Source organism: Rattus rattus, chromosome 5, assembly GCF_011064425.1.
Source record: "Rattus rattus isolate New Zealand chromosome 5, Rrattus_CSIRO_v1, whole genome shotgun sequence".
Taxonomy (NCBI): Eukaryota; Metazoa; Chordata; class Mammalia; order Rodentia; family Muridae; genus Rattus; species Rattus rattus.
The window spans coordinates 132,014,072-132,038,188 of NC_046158.1; the positions used below are offsets into that span (position 1 = coordinate 132,014,072).

The window sequence follows — 24,117 nt, forward strand, 5'->3', positions numbered from 1 at the left end:
TGCCTTGCCTAGGTAAAAATGTTTTTAAAGTTAGGCTCATCCTGAGTAACAGAGACCTCATAATAGGCATAAAACTGAAGATGTTCCCACCCTGGGGGCTGTGGCTCACCCGGCTGGTAGATTTCAGCTACATTTGTAAAAACCCAAATTCTGTTGTCTGATCAGTATCATGGAACTGACAGAATCTGGGACAAAACAGGCAGATACAGGAGGCACATGGGCCACACTTGGAAATTCTGATTCTTCCCCCAAATTTTTCAGACCAAGTTTTATGTCTACTTTGCCAATACATGAAACAAATCACTAGAAGTTCAGAATCCTCAGTTTGAATCTCAGTTCAGATCCTGGCTGCCCGTGTGACATTGGTCAAGTCATCCTCTGATAGACTACAAATCTCTAGAGTGGGAACAGTGTACCTACCAAGGCACCAAAGGGTATTTGCAGGTTATCAACCAAAATAAGTATTAGTGGGGACTGCCAGAGCTGGGGTCATCTGTAGGGGCTGAGTTTGCCGACCTGCTTTGTCTTTCTTTTCAGCCCCTTCATGAATAAGTTTTTTCCAGCCAACTTCCCAAATCGCCAGTATCAGCTGCTCTTCACTCAGGGCTCTGGGGAAAACAAGGAAGGTCAGTGCTGCCCGCTTCCCCTGAAGTATGTCTCCCCCTTTTCTTTCTCCAATGCTGGGTCTTCCAAAGAAACCAGTACTAAAGGAGAAACTCAATTCTTATGGCCCTGGTTCATAGCCCAGCTTTGCCACCACCTAGATATGGGAATCTGGATGTTTGTTACCCCATCTGTAAAATAAAAATAATTTAGTACCTTACCTTCTTCTGTTAGGGAGTAAACAATAAGCAGAAAACATTCAGCACAGTGCCTGGCTCATATAAGCCCCCTAGTTAAAGCCGTACCAGACAGCTCTTAGCGTGGCTATCATGATTGTTTCACACAAGCTTTCAAAGAGATAACTGCGAAGATACGTATGTTACCGTGCGGATCAAACAAGGTGACAAGAATAACAATGGCTTGGACCAAATGGAAGATAATTCACACACATGAAATGAAATGCCTGTGGAATGTATTCCATTCTCTCCTGGTTGCCAAACTCATTCTGCATTGTCCCCAAAACATTGATATGATTCATCTCTGCGTCAAGTACATCTTTGCCAAATAAATACTGGATTTTTTTTTTTTTTTTTTTTTTTTTGGGCATGCCTGTTTTTTTAACAACCAACCGTAAAGCCCTTCAGGGTTCCGAAGCTTTATAATACTCGGGGGACCTTCCGGAGACATCTAGGATAGCAACCATCCCGCAGTCTGAGGGAAGACAGGAACATTCCAATTGGCTCGCGAGCTCCGGGGGGGGGAGCCGTATAGTGCCGCGAGAAGTGTGCCGCGAGAGGTTTGTGCCGCAGCTTGGCGCATGTCCAGTCCGAACCCGAAGTGGTTGTCCATCCTTAGATTTGGATGCTCTGACGCATTTTCCGGTCCAGACCCCGCCCTTCTTGCAATCGGAAATCCGGAGAAGAGCCGGAAGTCGGAAGAAGAACCGGTGGGGCAACCACGTGGGGGTCAGAGGAAACGTGGTGGGTGGTCAGTAGAGCGGAAGTCATTGGTTTTGCACAGCCGTAAAGCGCAATCTGTCGGACCATCTTCCGGTTAGCGACAACGGCCGGCACGGATGCCGGTGCCATCCTTCCTGTAGACCACGGACTCGGACGGTCAGCGATCCGCGCTTCGCCTCAGCTCTCTTACCTGTCGGTACCCCTTCACCAAGATCATGTTCAAGAAATTTGACGAGAAAGAAAGTGTGTCCAACTGCATCCAACTGAAAACTTCCGTTATTAAGGGTATTAAGAGCCAACTGACTGAGCAGTTTCCAGGTATCGAGCCGTGGCTTAATCAAATCATGCCTAAGAAAGATCCCGTCAAAATAGTGAGATGCCATGAACACATGGAAATCCTTACAGTCAACGGAGAATTACTGTTTTTCAGGCAGAGAAAAGGACCTTTTTATCCAACGCTAAGATTACTTCACAAATACCCGTTTATCCTGCCACACCAGCAGGTCGACAAAGGAGCCATCAAATTTGTGCTCAGTGGTGCAAATATCATGTGTCCGGGTTTAACATCTCCTGGAGCGAAGCTCTACACTGCTGCAGTAGATACCATCGTGGCGGTCATGGCAGAAGGGAAAGAGCATGCCCTGTGTGTCGGAGTCATGAAGATGGCAGCAGCAGACATTGAGAAGATCAACAAGGGGATCGGCATTGAGAATATCCATTATCTAAATGACGGGCTGTGGCACATGAAGACATATAAGTGAGCCTTAGACGCAATACACTTGAGCTAAATATAAATATTGTGTTGTATCTGTGTGTGTGTCTGTATGTGACATCATGAAGACAATACCTCTGTGGTTGTGCTGAATAAATTCAAGATGCCTTAAAAAAACAAAATCGGGGTGTTGTAACCATAAGAGAGCAGAAATTGGGAAACAAGCAGCTTGCTGCACTGTGGAGTCTGACAAAAGTGGCCGGAGTCCTGACAAAAGTGGCCGAACTCTGGCCTAGGGCAGTCTCCACCACCTCTCTGAGCTTCCTTATTAGGGAATTCGGAAGCATCCAGAGTGGGTCTGACATCAGGGTCTCTACCAAGGTGCTCCTGATGAGAGCAGCCTTTGAGATTCCCTCTTGCCTCTTTTCTACATCTCTGTCTCTTTCCTCCTTCCTGTGCTTGTGAAGCATTGCCAGCAATTCACTTGATTTCCTAAAATCTTGAGCTGTTCTGAGCTTGGTAAAAGTACCATTAGTTGGGAACCCACTGTGTTCCGGGCACTGTGATGAGGGCATTGTAAGAACAGCCTTACTTACTCCTTACCCTCATGAGGAAGGTACTGTTGACCTTTTACAGATAGGGAAACAAACTCCTAAGAAGGCACTGCCTTCACAGGGACACCCAGCATCAGGTGGCAGAGCTTATGACTCTAACATCCTACATTTGATCTGGGCTGATGTTCCCCCTCCAGAAAGTTGAGGGGTTGGAGATGGCTCCAGTGAGTTTTCCCCATCCTAATTCCCCCCACCAGTCTAACCAAGCCAAGGCTGAGCCCATGGGCCTGTCTGACCATGCCAACAGCCATGCCCTCCTCCATCCAAGGGCTGACAGGTTGGGGGGACAGGCTCGCTCTGGGGAGTGGACTTACCTGGCCTCTCTGCCCAGAGATCATCAACTATGAGTTTGACACTAAGGACCTGGTGTGCCTGGGCCTAAGCAGCGTCGTTGGTGTCTGGTACCTTCTAAGGAAGGTAAGTAGTCAGAGTCTGCTCAGAAGGGGAGGTTGGGGTGATAGGGCAGGATGGGACACAGCAAGCTGGTCTCACTCCCACCTTTCTTCAGCATTGGATTGCCAACAACCTGTTTGGCCTGGCCTTCTCCCTTAATGGGGTAGAGCTCCTGCACCTGAACAACGTGAGCACTGGCTGTATTCTGCTTGGAGGACTCTTCATCTATGACATCTTCTGGGTGAGTCAGGCAGGGACATGACGTCCAGCTCAGAGGGTCCGCCGCTTCCTGGCTTCCCTGAATCTCTGGTGCAAGTGGCAGTCTGATAGAAGTTTTGTCCCCCAAAACAGGTCTATTTTTGGTCCATCTATAAATCCAGAGAACCTAGTGCCTTCAGATACCCTCAGGTGGTCTTTCCAGGGAAACTGCTTAATCCTGTGTCTCTGGGGCAATTGAGTTGAGGTTCAGGGACATTTGGAGAGTAGTGGTGGATGCTGGTGAATGGCCCAGCAAAAAGGACAAAGGTTAGTTGTGCTCTGGCTGTATACTCACTTTTCTGAGGTACTGCTGAAAAGGGTCTGAGATTTGTCTAACTGGAGCATCCTTTCCCTAGCTCCAGAAGACCTCTTTGAATGAATGCTACCTATGGTCTTAGTCTTTCTGTCTCTCTTCTTTTGGAGGTGGTGGTAGTGTTTCAAGACATGATTTCTCTCTGTAACAGTCTGGCTGTCCTGGAGCTTGCCCTGCAGACCATGCTAGCCTCCAACTCAGGGATCCAACTGTCTTTACCTCCCAAATGCTGGGATTAAAGACTTGTGCCACCGCCACCTGGTGGAATCTAGCTGCTTGGGCCAGTTAGAGTCTTTCTCCTTCACGTTTTCTTTTGCCCAGAACCACATGAAGGGCCACTTCAATATCAGTCAGGTCTGCAGTGGGCTCTCCCAGTTCCTTGCTCAACTCTCTTATGCCTCCGCAGTACTGCATTTAGAAGCCTAGGGAGCCTCTTCTTACCCACCCGCTCCCCCTTTAGACTCATGTCTTCTCCTTCCAGGTATTTGGCACCAACGTGATGGTGACTGTGGCCAAGTCCTTTGAGGCACCAATAAAATGTAAGTGACCACTCTCACATCCAAGCCATCCTCCTCTCTACCCAGTTGGGTCATCATTGCTGATGTTACATCACTGGTGTCAGGGCCTCTTTATTTCCTCTTCGTTGATCTTTTTTCTTGTCTCTTTTCTTGAACTCAGACTTCCTCACAGACCCTGGCCATGGGCCACTTGGTCATGACTTCATGTGGCATGAAATATATAGGAACGGGAACAAACATGGGCAAGGTGCTTAGTATCACAGGGCCTGCAGGGCCTCCACGTTCACTGCACCACACTGGGGTTCCCTTGCTCCCTGACTGCCAGGTGCTGTTTGTCTACCAACTCTTGGTGTCTGCACCACACCTCGGTGCTGCTCTTTACAGTGACTGGTGTTTATATAACAGTATTAGAAAAGCCAGCGGTAGCTGGGTGTGCTGGCACAGGCCTTTAATCCCAACACTTGGGAGGCAGAGGCAGGTAGATCTCTGAGTTGAAGGCCAGCCTGGTCTGCAGAGTTCCTAGAACTCACTCTGTAGATAAGGCTGGCCAGGTCTGCACAGAGAAACCCTGTTTCAACTCCCACCCAAGAGAAAATGAAAAACCTTAAGTACCAATGTCTTTGAAGAAGGAGAGTTTCTTTGGGTGTTTGTTGAGGTGCATTTCAGGTAGCCAAAGCAATCCTAGAACTAACTCACTGTGTGCCTGAGGTGACTTGAGCCTCTGATCCTGATGCTTCTGCCTCCAAAGTACTGAGATTTCAGGGCCTAAATAAACAAGGAGACATTTTTGTTATCTCAGTTACAGTAAGCCTGGGTAGATGAGCTCAAGGATGGGATGCCGTTCTAAAATCACCAAAACCGAGGTTACTTCTGCCTTCCCACCCTACCATTCCCAGTATGCTTAAGCTCAGCCTCCCATGGTCCCCGAGAACCACCACAATTCCAGCACTGACTCCTCACCCGGACATGTCCAGAGGCAGAGAAGGAGGATTCTGTTTCTCTTTCCTCGAGAAGGGGTGCACCTCACCCCACCCCTGCCACCCCCAAGGGCACTGGGGAGGCTTCCTTCGTGCTTCACTGGTCAGGTCATGTTAGGGGGCTGTAGGTGTGGCCAGTAGTGAAGTGCTCACCGGTAGGACTTGGATTCAATCTCCAGCACCACCCCTCCCGCCCCAAAAAAAAGATATGGCTCAGCAGTTAAGAGCACTGGCTGTTCTTCCAGAGGACCCAGGGTTCAATTCCCAGCACCTGCATGACAGCTCGCAACTGTCGAGCTCCAATTCTAGGGGATCTAGCACCTTCAGGCATACATGCAGCCAAAACACCAACACATATAAAAATAAATAATCTTTAAAAAATTAAAGCATTGGTTTCTTTGGCTGAACATGCAGGAATGAAATCCTGGTACTTGAGAAGAATGAAAGTTCAAAGCCAGTTTGGACTTCATAGCCAGGTCTGTCTCAAAAGCAAACTGCTGTGCTCCAGCAAGGTAGATGGAGAACGCAGATGAACGTGGAGTCTCAACCCTAGATGACCCTGAATCACCTGAGATATCCAAGCTCAAGGACCTTACGGGGTGGTTTCAGAGAAAAAGAGGGTGAGGTGACCTTGAGAGATGCGTGGTGGTCTGTCCAATCATGGCAGCCCTGGCTTGGTCCCATGGCACCTGGAAGGAAAGACAGGGATGAAGGAAACCTGTGGCTAGGTGATCCCAGAGTCCTCCTTGCTGTAAGAGCTGCCATTTCATCCTGTGTGCACCCTGTCATCTCCCTGCACACCCAAAGCACAAATATGTTTGAGTCCTACTTCACAGGGCTGGAGGCTGGGGAAGCAGAGTTCTCTCTGACCCTTCCCATCTCGCCCCTGCCTCTCCCTGCAGTGGTGTTCCCTCAGGATCTGCTGGAGAAGGGTCTTGAAGCAGACAACTTTGCCATGCTGGGACTTGGAGACATTGTCATCCCAGGTAATTGCTGGGAGTGGACGGTGGTGGAGGGTTGGAGAGATGCTTGGTATGTCAGAGTTTTAGGACTAACTGGGAAGCTAGCCTTACCTATTGGGAATGAGCAAGGTCAGATTCTCCCTCAGTGCGTGTTTGTGGTTTGGTGGTGTACGGCAGGTTTCTTTAACATAAGAATGGCCTGAACATATATGGCCAACCTGGAGGGAGCTCTGCTTATGGGAGAAAAAGCCTGCCAGGCCTTAGTCTAAAGGTCAAGGGGTGAAGCAATTGAAACTGTGTCCTTATCTGTGGCCCTCTCCCTACTCGCCTGTCTGGGATCTGTCCAACCTAGTTCCTCTAAAGGATGGATAGAAAGTCACACTGCCCTCAGCAGTGGGCCTCTGATTCTACAGGGTGAATAGATGGAATTTCTGTATTCCAGGTTAAAGAAACAGGCCCAAAGAAATGATTCCGCTTGTCTAAGAGATTGGGTTTGACATATCCCACACACCTCTCCCCCAATTCCCCACAGTATACAATACCAAAGTCAACAGGGACTTGCTTCCCAGGTAATTAACATGGGAGAGATCTGATTCCCGTAGTAGGAGATGATGACATGTGCCTTTAGCCCCAGTAACCCCAGGCACAGGGAATTCCGAATTAGCCTTGGTTAGCTGCTCAACATGGGACTCTTATTAAAGAAGAAAAAAGTGGGACTGGAGAGATGGCTCTTCAGAATACCCAGATTCAATTCTCAGCACTCGTGGCGGCTCACAACTTAACTCCAGTTCCAGAGGATCCGACACGAATGGACACAGACACACACACACACACACACACACACACACACACACACACACAGACAGAGAGAGAGAGAGAGAGAGAGAGAGAGAGAGAGAGAGAGACACTCGTGTGTGCAGGCAAAATAACAATGCACATGAATTTTTTTTTTTTTTAAAGATTAATTCTAAGCCCCCTGGCAGTGGATAGAGACATCTCAGTGGTGGGGGTGGTGGTGGTGGGGGGGTGGTAGTGGTGGTGGTGGTGGTGATGGTGGTGGTGGTGATGGTGATGGTGATGGTGGTGACGACAACCAGGGGCAGAACAGATTGTGGTCCTAGAATGTGGTCCTGTGTTCCTCCTAGCTCGATGCCTGGCTTGGTGGCCAGAACTGTTTTTAAGGAGAATGATGGAAACCCACCCCTAGGACCAGTGCCTTACATCAGTGGTTCTCAACTGCTAATAAAGTTCCTCATCTTGTGGTGACCCCAAACCACCAAATTATTTTCATTGCTATTTTTCATAACTGTAATGTTGCTGCTGTTATGAATTGTAAACAGCTGTATTTTCCAATGGTCTTAGGTGACCCCTGTGAAAGGGTCATTTGACACCAAAGGGATTGTGGCCCATAGTTGAGAACCACTGCCTTACAGACAGATGCCCACTATTGACTTGGTGTGTTTGGTTCTGGGCTTTAGGAGTACATACATCCTCTCCGTATTAGTTACTCCAGCATCTATACACGTCTCCGAATCTTCTAGGCCAGAGAGCAGTGTGTTGGAAACCCCTCAGGTGCCAGCAGTTAATAGTTTTAGCAGAGCCTCTGCCTCTGCTTTAGTTGGAGAGCTGTTACCAGTGTGAGGCACCAGGGGGCGCTGAGCCCCAAACACTGTGGAAAAGGCAGCTCTGGTCAGCTTTCTCCACCCATCTCTCCTCTCACAGTGCTCAGAGGACGACTCATTTCCTTCTTTAAAATTGATGATGTGAGGTGGGGAGCATAACTCAATGGTAGAGCCCTTGCCTGGCGTGCACAATAGTGGGCCTGGGTTCCAAAGGCAGCACTGTAAATATATCTATTGATCATGATTGGTAGTTGATGCTTTTGATGGACACAGAATGTTTCAGCTCTTGAGAGGTTGTCCTCAGCTAAGTGAGACTTAGACCCTGTCCTGGGTGAGCCTGAAAGGCCCGTGAGGAGGGAGGTCCATTAAGGATGTGTGTGTGGCACACAGGTTGCACTGGCTAGCTGTGTCTCAGGGACTCTGGATTCTGGGGCATCTGGACTTTGTTTTGAAGTGTAGGTCGGGTGCTAAGGGACAGAGTTTGCATTCCTGGGCTTCTGTGGTACTTCCCAGTGGACTGCCTCTAGCTCCAGTCCTCCACCTCCTACCAGGCGGCAGCCACAGGGCTCTTTCTAGATCTGTTTAGGTGGTTCTCCTCCCAGAATTCTCCCAGCGTGTTGTGTTCCTTTCTCAGAATGGAGACCTGGGCCTGCTGCATGGCCATTCTGCGCTGTCTCCCTCCTGCTCCACATTTACCGTGCTAGTTCCTCAGAACCTGCTTTCCTTCCCTGGCCTGTGTCACCCTCTGTGAAGCCCTCTTCAGACTAGGGCCCACTGCAGTCCACCTTTTATATCACGAGACGTCCATCTTTCAGTTAGGACAGGCCTAGATTGGGTATCCTGCCGGAATCTGTCATGACTGGTGTCGTTCTCCTACTGTCCTGCCCCCTTGGCTGAGCTCTAGGAGCTGTGGCTTTACTTGGTCTACACTGTGCCTGGTCAGTGGGACACTCGGTGTTTAGACGGCCCATTGTGATAATAAGGTGCTGGAGGTGGGCCAGTCCGGTCCATCAGTCGGGTACCCCACTCCATGTCCCCACCTCCACCCCAGTCCTGGCCTTCTAACTGTGCCTTTCCCCTCAGGGATCTTCATCGCCTTGCTGCTCCGTTTCGACATCAGGTAAGCACCGGAAGGCCTGGCCTGGCCTGGCCTGGCCTGGCCTGGCCTGGCTTCTCCAGCATTCTCCAGCTTTCAGGAGCTCAGAAAAGGGACCTCCACCCATGTCCTGCCAGAGAAATTCTCATTCCACCTGAATGAAGTTTGAAGTCCACCCCCACCCTCCCGCCGCTGCCAAGGGGGAAAGATCCTTTTAGTTGAGATTGGTGTTTGTAGCCCTGTGCCCTTGGAGGCCAGTCTGACCTTGTCAGCCTCAACCTCATTCCATGGTGGTAAGCAAGAGTTCCCTCTCCGGTCTGCTGTGCCAATTCAGGGAGCGCGCTGAGCACAGGCTGACCTCGGTGGCTTTGGGGAAAGCCAGCTGCAGCCACTCTTTGTCAGGCTGTACTTGGGCCACTGTGTTCAGGTCTAGCTGTTCCCTGCGCTCTCCCTCCTTGGACTGTTTACAGGCTGTTGTAGAATCTAAACTTAAGGCTGGACTGGAGCTCAAAGGAACACTTGCCAAGCACGCACAGTGCCCGACTCAGTCCCCAACAGTCAGACTCCCTGGGCCTTGCCCCAAACCTACATTCTGTGGGGATAACCTAGGGCCAGCCTGGTTTTCCCCTAAGAGATTTGCGCTGGCTAAAACTCTTAGAGTCATTTCTAGATTTTTACATTTGTTATTTACAAATGGCCTTATGGCTTTCCCATTTTGGCAAAGGTATAAACTGAACATGGAAGAAGAAAAGTAACTTACCGACAGAGACATAGCTCAGGGAAGTACAGGGTGCACGGCTGTCCAGGCTCCTAGCAGAGACTCCACATCAACACATATGCAGCTCCAGTCTTTGCAGACAGAATGTGCCTCCTCTAACCTCCTCTTCCACCTTCCCGCAGCCTGAAGAAGAACACCCACACCTACTTCTACACCAGCTTCGCTGCATACATCTTCGGCCTGGGTCTCACCATCTTCATCATGCACATCTTCAAGCACGCCCAGGTGAGCAGCGCGTCCCTCGCGGTGTCTAGAGTGCTCCCCCGACAGTACAGACCTTACAGTGAGTCGCTCTGTCATATGCACAAGCAGCCCAGAAGTCAGGACCCTGTGGTGGCAGCAAACAGTGGCTTTTTGGCTCTTTGACTTGTGGCAGTAGGGCAGCTGCTGCTCTAGGCATTCTCAGCACACCACTGTCTTCACTGGGAGAGCAGACATTTTGCCAGAGCTCTCCGCCTGGTTTCTGCCTGTCACCCCTAAGCAGACAGTGTGTCACTTGGCCATTCCAGGTATGGGGGAGGAGGTTGGGGAAGAGACGATGGCGTCCCAGGCAGCCTAGCAGGGAACAGAGCAGGACCGAGTGAGCGGGTGCTTCCGCCAAGTGGAGGAGGACCTCCTCCCACCACGGTAGGCGGCAGATACTGAGCCAGCTCGGTGGACAGCATGGGGTCTTAGGGGTCTGAAGAGAGGAAGCCACTAGGGACTGGACAGAAAGATTGCTTCTCCTCCTGTCTGACCGACACAGGGCACGAGCCAGGCTCTGTAACCTGAGTCCTAGAAAGGTGGTAAGGAAGCTGGAGCTGAGGCTCCACCCAGTGATTGGGGAGTAGAGCTCGGCCTTGACCTGGGACAGCATAAAAACCAGGCCCAGGCTGCAAGAACAGCCTCGGTGCAGAGGCCGAGGAAGCCCCAGTGGGAAGCCACCAGACGCCTCTCTGGGAGTTCCGCGGTCGAATTTCCTTAGTCGTTAAGTTAATGAAAGCAGAAAGGGGAGTGGCTTAAAGGTGGGACAGACTACACCTAGATACCTTGTTTTTTTGTGAGGTCAGTTGCCCACAGCCCAAAAATATTGAATGGAAAACTCCAGTTTTAAATGCCAAGATAACTCTTACTGTCTACATGAGGCCTTCCTGATCCAGAATATCACACTGCACACCACTAACCATTACAGACGTAGGCACACACAGCATGCCATGCTGTACAGTTTTGAGGTGCCCTGAGGATAAGGGGGAAGCTACTATATTGTTGCTCTTCACTCCTCCCACCTCCAAAATACCGTCACATGGGAGCTGCCTTAGAATTCATCACAAGATCCCATTCTTGAGCTCCGGGCCTGTGCTTAAACCTTCGACAAAGATCCAAGGGTGTGGCTCATAAGCAGAGGAATCCAAAGTGTTTGTAGAGCCTTCTCATTCAGTCATTTATGTTTGGTACAACCTCTGCTGTGTCAGTGGAGCATGGCATGTGCTTGGTGAGAGGATTACAGATGGCCAGATCCGGAAAGGCTTAGAGGCCTTTTCAAGGCCTGTACTACAGCTCCAAGGCCTGTACTACAACTCCAAGGCCTGTACTACAGCTCCCAGCCCTGCGTTGGAGTAGGCCAGAGACATTCATTCCCCCTGCAGCCACCAGGTGGCGGGCTTGCCTTCTCCCCTGGAGAGGAAGGAGATTCTTGCTGTCATGCAGGGTACAGGGAGGGCCCAGAGGCCTAGAAGGACAGACTTGACCAGGTAATCCAGCTAGCCAGACTATGCCCAGGCCTGTGCACCTGGTCTTGATTCATCGAGATGGCTATCTCCCTGAAAGTCCTTGAAGAGGGGATCCAGGGCGCAGGTGGAGCCTAATGAATGGTGTCCGCTTCTCCAAGAAGACATAAGCAGCCCCTGCGACAACATTGCTCTAGGTAGATGTCCCCTGTGTGGCCTTCAGTTCACTTAGCCTTTTAGAAAGCCTTCCCAGCTAGGCATGGTAGTACATGCCTATGACCCCAGCATTTAGGTGGAAGAGGAGGAGCAGAAGTTCAAAGTCAGCCTCAGCTACATAGCTAATTCCAGGGAGCCTGGGTTACATGTGTGAGAAGCTGCTTCAGAAAGCCCTGGTCCCTACCTCACTGCCCTGAATAGTACATCTCTCTTTCTCCTCGACACTCATTGAAGAGTTTCCTGGGTACATTGAGAAGAAAAAAGAAGGCAGGCTTGTATCCCTCTGACAATAGCAAACCTCCTCTGTCTTAAAAGAAACCTTCCCATGGGCCTGAGGCCACCAGCTCCCTGGTAAGAAGGCCACTGGGGAAGACTAAAGTCCACACATACTCCCCTGAAAGTCCTACATTCTGCCCAAGGCTGTCTTGGGGAAGAGAATGCGTGGGCTGTAGAGGAGAGCCCTGCTGTCACTCCTGACCGGCCCTTCCCCACCCTCACATCCCCACTTTGCTCACTGGTTTGTCCTTAGTTTGTTACTGCTGTGTGACAGAGTGTTGGGTTTGTGTACATGAGTATAGGTGCCTGCACAAGCCAGCAAAGGGCGTCCGAGTCCCTGGAGCTGGGGTTACAGGCAGTTGTGAGCCTACAGAACCAACCTCGGGTCTTCTACCAGAGCAGTGTGCGTTCTTCACCCCTGAGCCCATCCCTCCGGCCCCCACAAATCAAGTTTGCTGTTGGAGTTCGACCTTCCATCCCTGCTCTGTTCACGTTATTTTTTCCTCCTAGTCACAGGGGCTGTGTGATTTGGTTGCGTTTGGTTAGGTTTGGCTGATGGTTGTTTGACGCAGGGTCTCCTGTTTCCCTGGCTGGCCTGGAACTTACTGTGTGAGAGTACACTATCATTCATGAGGTCTTCCCGCCTCTACTTCCCAAACGCTTGGGTAAAGGTGTGCACCACCACACCCAGCCTGGTTTTAGCTGTTTGGTTGGTTCATTGCCTGTTTTTTTGTTTTGTTTTGAGGCAAGTTCTCCCTGTCTAGCTGGGCTAGCCTCAGACTCAGAGTAATTCTCTTGCCTCAGTCTCCTTAGTGCTAGAATTCCAAGTGTGCACCACAATGTCCAACTTCTCCTTTCTTTTTTTTTTTTTTTTTTTTTTTTTTTTTGGTTTTTTTTTTGGAGCTGGGGACCAACCAGGGCCTTCGCCCTAGGTAAGCGCTCTGCACCGCTGAGCTAAATCCCCAGCCCCCAACTTCTCCTTTCTACTTACAGGATATTTTATTCTTTCTCTAGCTGCCCCGCCCACCCCACCTGTGGCAGTGCTGGGAATCAAACCCCAGCATTGCTTAGACTTTAGGTGAGCAGTCTGCCACTAAGCTAGACCTCTGCCCATTTTTCTAGTTTTGTGTCCTGAAAGCTTAAATCGCTTCACGTGTCTTGTTTCTCATGAGTTTGCTTAGGACTTAGAGTACCTCCAGCTGCTTCTCACAGCCTGGGTCATGGACCTCAAAAACCCAAAAGGACCCAGTACCGGTGAAAGAAGCCCAACTTCCCAGGTCCCATCCCAGCTTGGCCTTACACACCTTCCATGACCTTGGGGAGGTCTTTCCCCTGCTGTGATCCTCAGGAACGCCATCTTTAGAACTCAGGTCTGGATAGTTAGGCATATTACTAGATTCTAGGGTGATCTGTGTAAAGTAATGTGACTCACTATCCTCCCAGACCAGGGCCAAAAAATGGTCCCCTGAAGCTCATCCTCAGGTGCAAAGAGAGACCTGCTGCTGCTGGGTCACAGGATGGCTTCATACTGAGACTGACGTCTGTTATCTCACTCCATTTACCTCCAAGATAAATTATCTCTTAACTCGTGAGCAAAGAGAAGCCATGAGTACACCTCGTGCCCCTACCCCCACCCCCAACACCACACACACACACACACACACACACACACACACACACACACACACCACAGCTCTCTGCTAAATGCCAGACATAGAGACTGACCAGGGAAGAAGACACTTGCTCCCTCCACGTCCACAACCCACCAGGGGACAGGGACTCCATTCTGCCTACAGTGATCACTTACACACTGCCAGGGACCTGAAGCCATGCAAGTGGAAGCGTCTCCACAGAGACAAGGTCTGAGGAGAAGGAACCAGGCAGTGGGATGAAGAGTAGCCTAGGCAGCTGAAACCGCACATGCCAAGGTCCTGGGGCTACAACTAAAGTAGATCAGATGAGACTGGAAGAGGTGACAAGGGTCACATCTCATGGGGTCTCCAGTAGCAACGGTGCTGTGGTGTGATGTCCACCTTTCAAAGGTAATAGGCAAGGAATGACTTCAGGGTCTAGTATGTGGGACTTCCATTCTCCGGTTAACTCTCAGAATGGAGACCTGGGCTGTCCCCAAAACATTAGACCTTCTCTGCCCAAAGGGGGTAGTCACAGCATGGAGGTGAGCTAGAAGGACCAGGGAAGGCCTCATGCCTGAGGACTGTCTTCCTTCTCTCTCAGCCCAGCTTTCCCAGGGTCTTAGCACAGACTTGGGAGAGGTGGGGGGCACAGGAGTGTAAAAGCCAGTGAGCAGGAGTCGCATTTAGACTGGCTGCAGCCACAGGTAGCTACTGTCATTGTTCTCACTCTGTCACTGTGTCTCCCAGATGCAAGGCTCTGCCCCAGCCTGGCTGCAGGCTGCTAGGAAGAAAGCCAGCCAGAGAAGCAGTAGCACTGAACTGGTGTTTGTGATTCAGACACTCACTACCAGTCAGGCTCCTGAGGAACCTTAGAGCCCTGCATCCAGTTTTTTACAGTGCGTGCTTTTCCTGCCAGAGAGGAGGAGCCCTGGGCTCTGACTCCAGCCCTGTGTTTAGGCTCTGCCATTGACTCACTCTGAAAACCTAGGTCTGAGCTATCCCTCAGTTAACTCCAGAAAAGGGCTGGGGTACTGGGAGGTCCTGAGTCAGTGCCTTCCCTCACTAGCTTCTGTCTTGTCCTAGCCGGCCCTCCTGTACCTGGTCCCTGCCTGCATCGGCTTTCCTGTCCTGGTGGCACTGGTCAAGGGAGAAGTGGCAGAGATGTTCAGGTAAGGCGGGATGGAGCACACCTGCACACAGCCTGCCTGGTCACGTGAGCATTGTCTCCGAGGGAGTGTCCACCACCTGTGCCTCTCTGTTGGTGACTAGCTGCCTGGCCTGTGCTTTGCTGTGGGACCTTCCCGAGGAGTAAAGGAGGTCTAGCCTAGGGCAGCCTACATGCCTACTGTGTGTTAGATGAATGGCTGGTAGAGGTTCTCTCCAGACTGCCCATTGTCCAGGGCCTTGGATCACAGGCTAGCTCTGTCACCAGGTGACTTGAGACATGTCTTCCCTCACCCCTACCCCTACCCCCCAACATCAGTTTGCATGTACTAGGACAAGGTGCCCTTAACAAGAAAGCATCTGTCCATCCCTCTCTAGCTGCCTCTGTAGCCATAACCTACAGCCTGTTCTTTTCTCATATGCCCTCCCCTTCCCCACGGCCACTACCACATCTGCCACACCTTGTGCACAGCCCCACCCCTACCCCAGGGCCTGCATGACTCCCAGCAGGTGTCTGCTCCCCGGCACCACCAACCCCATCTGCCAGAGACCTAGAAATAGCTGCCGGCTACTATTAAAGCTGCCCACTCGGGGGCCTTCACCCAACTCCACCCGCTTGGCCTCGAGTTGTCCCCCAAGTGCCTGCCAGGGCCTCCTGTGCACCTGGCTGCCTCAGAGCGACAGATGACTCACCCCTTCCCCATGCTTGCCCTGCCTGGAATCCCCAGCTCCGGGCTCGGCCTGCCGGCTGGAAGCCCGCCCACCCCATCTTCTGGCAAAGCACCTGGTGCTTGAGGTCAGCACTTCCATCCCTCTCTCTGTACATCCTGCGTGGAGAGATCTCTAAACCAGTCCCCTGTATCCCCGTGGTTTAATTAAGCTCTGAGCACCCAGCCAGGGCAGAAGCTGCCTCCTTCCCCCTCTGAGGCCGGGTTTCCCTAAATGCTCTCCTGGGCAAGCCCCACCCTACCCAGAAGGTCCTTGGGGAAAAGCAAGCGAGCAGGCAGTCCTCTCTTCTGTCCTCCATGCCTTTCTCAGCCTCGTCTTTTGCTTTTATTTCTTTCTCACTGCCACTTTGAAAACTCATGTGATTCATTCTTGAATGGGTTACACTTTGTACGGTTGCTACTGCTGGAGAGGTGTCTCCATAGTCAGAGTACCTGCTCCTTTCTCAGAGGACTCTAGTATGGGTCCCAGCACCCACACTGGGCAGCTCACAACCAGCCCTCCACAGGGATCTGAAGCCTATCCTCAGTGCATGTGCTAGAGCAAACACACACACGTGTACATGCTCACCAAATCCCGTAAGTTGTCCTCTGCGCTCACAAGCACCGTGGCACACATGGATAAATCTGTATCGGTCTAAGTCACTGTTCTATTGCCGTGAAGAAGCACCATGGCCAGGGCGCTCTGGTGGAAGAGAGCATTTAATTATGGCGCTTGCTTACCTCAGAGCCTTAGTCCGTTAGTTGTGGCAGGGAACACGATGAATGGGGTATAGAGCAGGAGCTGAGAGCATTGTCCTGGTCCGCAGGCTGAGAGCAAGACACTGGGCTGGCATGGACTTTTGAAGCCTCATGGCCCACCGATGTCACATGTCCTCCACAAGGACACACTCCTAATTCTTTTCAGCCACTTGCCGATGACTATGGAGGCCGTTCCATTTCATACCACCACAGTACCTGTAGACAGACTAGGGAGAGCACTCGGTCACTAATGCGCTTGCTGCACAAGAGTGAAGAACTGTGCTTGAACGCTCAGCACCCAGCTGGCCAAGTGGGTAGAAAATGAATGTTTCTTTTAATATTCACAGCTGAGCCTGTGCCTTATGATACTTCATGCTTTAACCCTGTCCTCAGGCACAAGGACCACTGATTGCAAGACCAGCCTCCACTAAGATGGGAGGATTAAGGTCAAGCCGCAGGCTGGCAGCCTGAGTGGCAGGCAGAGTAAACCTTGTTTCAGCCAGGTGCCTTTAGTCCCAGCTGCTGGGGAGGCTGACCCAGCAGGGTCTCAACTGTAAGTCACACTATGCTCATGAGGCATTGATATGGTGGCCTCCTGGGAGCAGGGGCCACCAGGTTACCTAAGAAAGGGTGAACCGGCCCAAGTCAGAAATGGAGCAGTCAAACCTTGTTTCAAAAAACAAAACGAAACAGTGGAACATGACCTTAATCCTGTCATGGTGGTGCATGCCCTTGAACCTAGCATTTGGAAAACAGAGGCAGGTGTGTGTCTGAGTTCTAGCCCAGCCAGGGCTACATAGTAAGATCCTGTCTCTAAATTAGTAAAGAAAAGTTTAAAAGTTAAAATTTTTTAGAGAACTCTAGGGAAATGGCTCAGCAGCCAAGAGTACTTCTTGTGCTTACCGAGGACGTAGTTTTAGTCTAGCACTTACATGGCAGTTCACAACTTTCTGTAAACTCCAGGTCCAGGGGATCCACACACTTCTTACTTCTGCAGCCTCATGCATAAATGCAGGCGAAGCACTCACACGCCAAAGAATTAAAATAATGGTGATAGAAGGGGAGCAGCAACTTTCATAAGTTGTCCTCTGAGCTTTCCACAAGCACCATGGCACACACAAATCGACTTTTTAAAAACAAACTAGGGATATGGCTGTTAATAAACGTGCCTACTGCAGAAGCATAAAGACCTGGGTTTGGATACCCAGCACCCAGCAGGGGCGAGTGGCACACATCTGTAACCCTGGCTTTGCGAGGGAATAGACATTCAGATGTTTGGAGTTCACTAGACACCCAGTCTCGCCAGTAGGTGAGCCATGGGTTCATTAACAGACCCTGGCTCCAAACGTAGGGTGTAAAGTTAGAGGGGAAGACATAATCACCCTCTGACCTCCACGCACCTGCGCACGCGCACATACAGCACAGCTGTGAGAAGGGAGGCTACGCTCCTGTTCAGTCTGCAGGAGAGGCCAGCTCTCACAGACCTGCAGAGACCAGTATCATTCTCCAGCACCTTCTCTGCACTCTGGTGCTTTTTCCCACATGTGGTGTGTTAGAGGCCAAGGTTCAAACCCAGAACCTCACTTAGGCTAAGCGTGTGCTCTCCTGCTGAGCTACACCCTGGCACTTGCTATGTTGTGGAACAGCATATGTTAGAGACCCGGGTTTGGCGGCTTGCTCAGCCCATCCCAGCATGCCCTGCTTCTCTGTTGTCGGCATGGTGCGCTTTGCAGTGCTGCACACAGGCTGCTTTACACTGGGCAAAGTGGAAGTACAAGCCGTGGGACCAAAACAGTGGTGCTCTGTGCCCCTAGGGCAGGATGTCTGTCTTTCCCTGACCTTCTCCTCTGTATCTCCTTGTTCTGTCTTCTCTGTCTGTCTCTTACACAGCTACGAGTCCTCGGCCGTAATCCTGCCTCATACGCCGAGGCTCACTCACTTTCCCACAGTCTCGGGCTCCCCTGCCAGCCTGGCCGACTCCATGCAGCAGAAGCTAGCTGGCCCTCGTCGCCGGCGCCCGCAGAATCCCAGTGCCATGTAATGCCCAGCGGGTGCCCACCTGCCCGCTTCCCCACTGTCCTGGGCCTAAGGTAGGGCAGATGTTCCAGCCTTAGTGGAAAGTCAGGGACTGTCCCTGGGGCTGGTGGCAGGAACCATCAGCACTTGCTGCCCAGGCCCAAGGCAAGCAGGTGGCCCAGAACCTCAGGGTACTCGCCGACGGTGGGAGTCACATGAGATGAGCATGTGTGGCCCTGTCAGACTGTAGTAGACCTATGACTGCTCGCTTAAGCCTATGACTCTGAACACACGGCTCTCTCCTCTGTGCTCCTTTATTCATCAAGCAGGTACTTGCTGCCCCCCTGGTCAGCCAGGAAATATGTACTGGGCTTGAGTGGACATAGTTGCTTAGTAAGCAGAGACCCTGATGAGAGCTAATGTGTCTACCCTAGAGTAGCATTGTGCTGGTCACCAGAACAGTTCCCACCAGGGCAGAGCTGTTTACTCTGGACACAGCTGGTCTCCCAGAGTCTCGTCCCCCGCTACTGTCTTCTCTCCAGCAGAAGATACAGAAGCTTAAAGTTGATCCACACAAGTCCAGCCCCAGCCTTCCCCATTTGCCACTGCCCTTGCAGCCCCTTGGCAGCACGGGGCACAGGGAAAGCTAAGCAGGGTGCCCATGAGGACACACAGGTGGCTGGGGCCAGGTGCTGGCAGAGGGTAGGCTTGAGATGCAATGACCTTCCCTGGGATCGAAAGGAGGGGGCAAAGAAGACTCTGCCCCCAGCATCCTCTTAAGTGTGTTCCTTTGTTTTCCGGTCAGTTATGAGGAGTCTAACCCTAAAGATCCAGCAGCCGTGACTGAATCCAAAGAGGAATCAACAGAGGCGTCGGCATCCAAGAGGCTAGAGAAGAAGGAGAAATGAGGCGGCGCTGCCTGACCCTTGAGGGCCAGACCAGGGAGGCAGGGGATGACCTGTAGGCGACACAGACAAGAGGACACCTGCAGGAGGCGAAGGTGGCTCCAGGATGGGGAGCGGGCCTCTGCTGCCTGTCCCCTCTCCCCTTTCTCTGGCTTCCTCTGCTCCTCCTCATCCCCTGCAGGCAAAGGAAACCCTCTGCTGCTTCCTTCCCCAGGAGCCAGGTGGGAACTGAGTGTGGTTTTTAGATTTTTGTATTGTGGACTGACTTTGTCTCGCATTAAAACTCATCCCATGGCCGCTTAGGCCACTGTGCTCCCCAGGGAGTTCTCAGCAACTCTACCCCGTGTCTTGTGCTGAACTCACTAGGTCTTTGCAAGTGCCTTCTTGGGTGTCCACCTCAGGCCAGAAGAGGGTTCCCGTGAGCCTTCTTCCCCAGCCAGCGATTTTCCTCCCTGCCTTCTTCCAAACTCCTGGGGACAGTGAAGGTGGCGGGCAGTGCTGTATGTGCCCTGTTGGCCTTGGTATGGGATGAAGAGAGTGTCACAGGGCACCCCACCTCAGCCAAGGACCGTGTAACTATGGACAGACAGTTCCTCCCTGGCTGGAAATCAAAATACAGCCCAGGTCTTCAGAAAGCCTGCACTGGGAAGGGAACAAGCCCCAGAGAATAGAAGAGGCCATCCAAGGTCAGGCAGGAGTTAGAGATCCCATAGCCAAAGTTTCCCTCACTCCTGACCTTCAAGAGAGTCCCCAAGGGACAAGAGAGGGCAGCTCATCCCCTCTCCACCTACCCAGGTGGGAAAACTGAGACAGTAAATGACCATGACCCGTGAGCTATCCCTGGCTAGGGTTCAGGTTTATGGCTAAAATTAACAGATTGGAAGTGGCCAGAGAACAGAGACTACCCAGAGCCTGGACAGTGAGAATGCGGGCTTGAGTCTTCCCCGGTGTCTGACGTAGACCAAGTGTGTCGATACAGGATTCTGATTTGTACTTACGGTTCTAAGCTACATGTGCTGGCAGCCCCACTGTACGGAGAAGGAATGGGGCAGCCCACCCTCAGACAGTGATGTGACCTCAAGCAGTTGACTTCAGCTCAACATCCTCTTATAGGACCGAGTCACTGCGGCTGGTATGCTGGGCCCCTCTGAGTTAGCCACCCGACTTCTCTGAGTCTAAGATTCTATGGGGAGGAAAGCCTGAAAGGCTTCTGTAGGCAGGGGGTCTCTTTAGGGCCTTCTTGGGTCTCTGCAGGCCTGTACTGCCTTCAGGGGGAGGCCATGTGGTCCTGGAACAAAGCCCCTCTGAGGGTGGCAGATGAGGCAGGCAGCCCAGGCACACAGTGTGGTTGGCTCTACAGCCCACAGCCCACAAAGGCCTCATTGAGTCACTGCCGACCCCCAGCAGAGGCTGAGGTGGCAGTGGCGCCGGGCGCCTGCCACCTAATGACCATCCTGGCCCTGCCAGATGTTCCACAGACCTTGCAGCACCGATCAGGGCTTGCCTGGCCAACCAGCCACAGAGGCCACTCCAGTTCCAATTAACCAGCTTCAGCTGAGCAAACAGCGGGCAGCGGGGCCCAGCCTGGGCGGTAGGCCCGGCCGGCAGAGCCTCTGAGTCTAGACTCCAGATGTGAACCACCACCGCCTGAGCCCCATGGAAAAATGGCACCAGGCCGGGCACGCATTGGGCCTGCATACTGGGAGGCGGGATGGGTGGTTGGGCAGGGCCTCAGATGGGCCTGGTGCCAGGCTTACCCTGAAGTAGGGGTGGGTTCTTCGGAAGCTGCTTTCAAACAGATTTCCCCTAGTTTGTGGTGTCCTCTATATGCCTTGTTTTTTCCAGTAGGAGGAGGCTGTGAGGGGTAAGACCATCCCCGCAAGAGACCCCATGCTCCATACTTAAACCAGGTTAGCATGTGGCCAGCATTGTGTAGTGTTCTAGAAATGCTCGCTTAAACCTGTGTAGTATATGCCTGCCAGCCCTGCGCTTGTAGAGGCGGCAAGCTGAGATAAGGTTTGTCTACAAAGCAAGTTCCAGGCCAGCCAGCACTACATGATAAGAACTAGCTCCCACCCCCAGCCCCCAAAAAAGGGCAAGATTGATCCATACTGGTTTGTGACTAATCTTGAGCTCTGGAGACTAAGACAGGATGATCATTTCAAAATCCCCCTTGGCTGCAAAGAGTTCAAAGCCAGCCCCTGCCTCAAAGCCAAGTGGGGAGATTAATTGTAACAATCCTACAGGGCACCTACCATATTTACAGATAAGGAAACTGAAGCAGTGAGTCAGTGCTGGCCTGGGAGGTGTTTGAACCTTGGTGTCTGGCTTCTAAGCTTGTGTTTACCACTGTGCTGGATTCCTGATTCTTTGGGGACAGCATAGGGATATGGGGACAGGGAGAGGATGACGATGGTTTCTAGGATGAAATCCCTTTCTTTAGCTAAGGAGATGAGAGCTTCCTCTCAGAGCAGGTCCCCCTTTGGAAAGTCCGGAGCCCTTCTGTTTCCATGCCGTGTCAGACACCAGCTAAGTCGCTAGGGAGGACATAGCAGGGAACACAAATGGTGGCTCTCCGGAGCTGACAGCCTGCAAGATGACATTCCTCTGGGGAGACTGACTGAAATAACTGAGTGGATGTGCCAAGAGATGATGCCACAGGAGATGGGCTGCCTGCCCCGACCCTGGTGGGCAAAGCAAGGGCTTGTGCCATCCAGCTGCCCTTGCACAAAATGGCAAACAAAATGGCCCCGCCACCACCCCAGGAAAAAAAAAGCCAGGCTGGCTGGGGTCTCAGCGGCAGCCTGCGCCTCCTTCCTGTTCTCCAACTATGGACGCCCCTCGTGACTGCCGGCCACGGGAGGAGCAGCATCCTGCGGGGTGCGCCAGGAAGGGCCTTGCAAGCGGGAAGGAAAGCGCCACCTCTCCCGCCCCCGCCAAGGCCACACCTGGACTCCGCAGGCGGTAGGGCCCGGCCAGCGCCTGGCTCCAGTGAGTCTGGGCCTCCTCCCTACGCACTGCGGGGGCCGCCAGCTGGGCTGCTCGCCTGCGCAGCTCCGCTGCCGGAAGCCGTTCGCCCTGGGGGCGTGGTCCGGGTCCGTCCCACCCGGGAGGGCAGGGTCACTGTGGCCCAAGGACAAGCTTTGGAATTTCGGCTGGCTTTACCTTCTCTATTTGTGTTTTTCTTTCTTCCCAGTCCCAGGGGACTGAAACGTGCTAGGTGAGCGCTTTATCGCTGAGCTAAACCTCCACATCCCCCACCCCACCCCCGCACCCTTTGATGTTCTTACCTAGAAAATGAGGGACTTGTACCCCACCCCCAACACCTGGCGCAGTGCAAAATCATGCCGGCACTGTGTTAAAAGAATGCATGCAAGGGTCTAGAACAGCCTTGAGGCCTGGCCTTGTCTTGGGCAAAAGCTTCACACAGAGGAAGAATCCTTTGTTTCATCCCTGAGCTGCGTTTTTCTCTATTTCAAGAGTGTCTAGGATTAAACAGTTCTTGGAAACATGGACACCTAGAATATCCTCTGTAAAAGATATTACGGAAGAGTCTCCTAAGATGTGAAAAAAAAAAAGTGTTAATTGAAAGTAAGTGTGCTAACACACTCCTGTACTCCTAGAATACTCTGAGGCAGGAGGATTGTCTGTAGTTAGCTTCTGGTGCAGATTTTGAGGCTATTTCGGGCTACGTAAGATTCTGTTGTCTCAAAACATAGATAAATTTGGAGGTAAAAAATGCTCAAAAGAATTGCACTTGGAAGGTTTTCCTTTTCCATTTTGGAGGGTAGGGGAATTTGGAGGGAGTGGGTTGTTTGGTTTGAGATTGGGTCTTGCTATGTAACCCAGGCTGGCCCGGATGGAGCTCTGTATACCAGGCTAAGATTACAAGAAATTTTCTACGCATGTAGTCTTCTATTCATGTTTTTAAAGATTTTGATCCACCGCGGAAGAGTTGGCTCAGAAGTCAAGAGCATTTGGTGCTGACAGAGAGGACCTGGGTTCAAGTCCCATAACCCACAGGGCAACTCAAAATCATCTGTAATTCCAGGGCCAGGAAACCTGATACCACCCACTTCTAACCACCACAGGCACCACGCACACACATCCTACATACATGCAGGCCAAACATTGATACACATCAAATAATGCATCTAAAAAGAGTCAGAAATCCATGGGGTACCCACAAGCTTAGATTCAAGAAAATAATTTGTCAAATTTCTTAATTATTTTGATCCAGCAGCTAGCACTTGAGCTCAGTAGAGCATTGATCTAGAAGAGGGAGGCAGAACTCAGGCTCGAGCCCCATCACTAAAACCAATGGTAACAAGAACCTTAGAGGGAGACAGAAGAAATGAGACTCCAAGTAAACACAGAAAAAGTGAGGGGAGAAAGCTCCCCCCACCTGCCCCCACTTCTCATTACTTTCTCCAAGAGTGAGTCCTAGCCCAAAAGAGGAAAAGGGTCCAGCAGAGAGGGAGAGAAGCCAGAAGCTTGTGGGAGGAGATGGGGAGCAATAAACAGCCCTTGCACCAAGCCAGACCAAGGGAGGAACTTAGAATTTATTCTAAAGGCAGCGGGGACCCTAGGGAGAACTCTGAGCAGGAAAGTGTCATCATCCTTAATGGGCATTAAAATAAACAAGGTCAGGAAGCCAGGGCAGAGACTACGGGATGGATAGAAAGGAGAGAGCCAGATGGTGGTGGCCCACACCTTTGATCCCAGCACTCAGGAGGCAGAGGCAGGCAGAGGCTACACAAAGAGAAGCCCTGATTCTGAGAGAAAGAAGAGACATGGGAGATAACACCAGTGGGTGCCGTAGAGTGGACCCGAGGCCATCCAGATGCCCCTTGGCGTGTCCTGACAATGTTCTCATGGCTTCATTCATGTGAATAATCTTCGGGTTCTTACAGCTCACCACTCCAACCA

The 24,117-nt window shown here is 51.7% G+C and overlaps 2 protein-coding genes across 4 annotated transcripts in view; both read left to right on the forward strand.

Annotated features, from left to right (window-relative positions):
• The window catches only part of Hm13 (histocompatibility minor 13), a 35,474-nt gene extending 15,947 nt beyond the window's left edge, over window positions 1-19,527 (forward strand). Inside the window, exons 4-13 of one of the 3 annotated variants that reach the window (XM_032904438.1) lie at window positions 538-626; window positions 3,220-3,305; window positions 3,397-3,522; window positions 4,334-4,391; window positions 6,250-6,333; window positions 9,015-9,051; window positions 9,928-10,030; window positions 14,721-14,806; window positions 18,158-18,357; window positions 19,089-19,527. In XM_032904438.1, coding sequence (XP_032760329.1) covers window positions 538-626; window positions 3,220-3,305; window positions 3,397-3,522; window positions 4,334-4,391; window positions 6,250-6,333; window positions 9,015-9,051; window positions 9,928-10,030; window positions 14,721-14,806; window positions 18,158-18,308 — 820 coding nt within the window. In that variant the 3' untranslated portion in view covers window positions 18,309-18,357; window positions 19,089-19,527. The remainder of the gene's footprint in view (window positions 1-537; window positions 627-3,219; window positions 3,306-3,396; window positions 3,523-4,333; window positions 4,392-6,249; window positions 6,334-9,014; window positions 9,052-9,927; window positions 10,031-14,720; window positions 14,807-18,157; window positions 18,358-19,088) is intronic. The other 2 variants (XM_032904440.1, XM_032904439.1) reach the window with 2 other exon arrangements.
• Window positions 1,220-2,456, forward strand: LOC116902125 (malignant T-cell-amplified sequence 2). Its single transcript, XM_032904441.1, has one exon. The coding sequence runs from the start codon at window positions 1,778-1,780 to the stop codon at window positions 2,321-2,323; it is 546 nt and encodes a 181-aa protein (XP_032760332.1). The 5' UTR covers window positions 1,220-1,777; the 3' UTR covers window positions 2,324-2,456.
• Window positions 19,528-24,117: the final 4,590 nt, after the last annotated feature.

Coding starts and splice junctions, on each gene's coding strand:
- LOC116902125 (XM_032904441.1), top strand. CDS start 1,778: ATGTTCAAGAAATTTGACGAGAAAGAAAGTGTGTCCAACTGCATCCAA.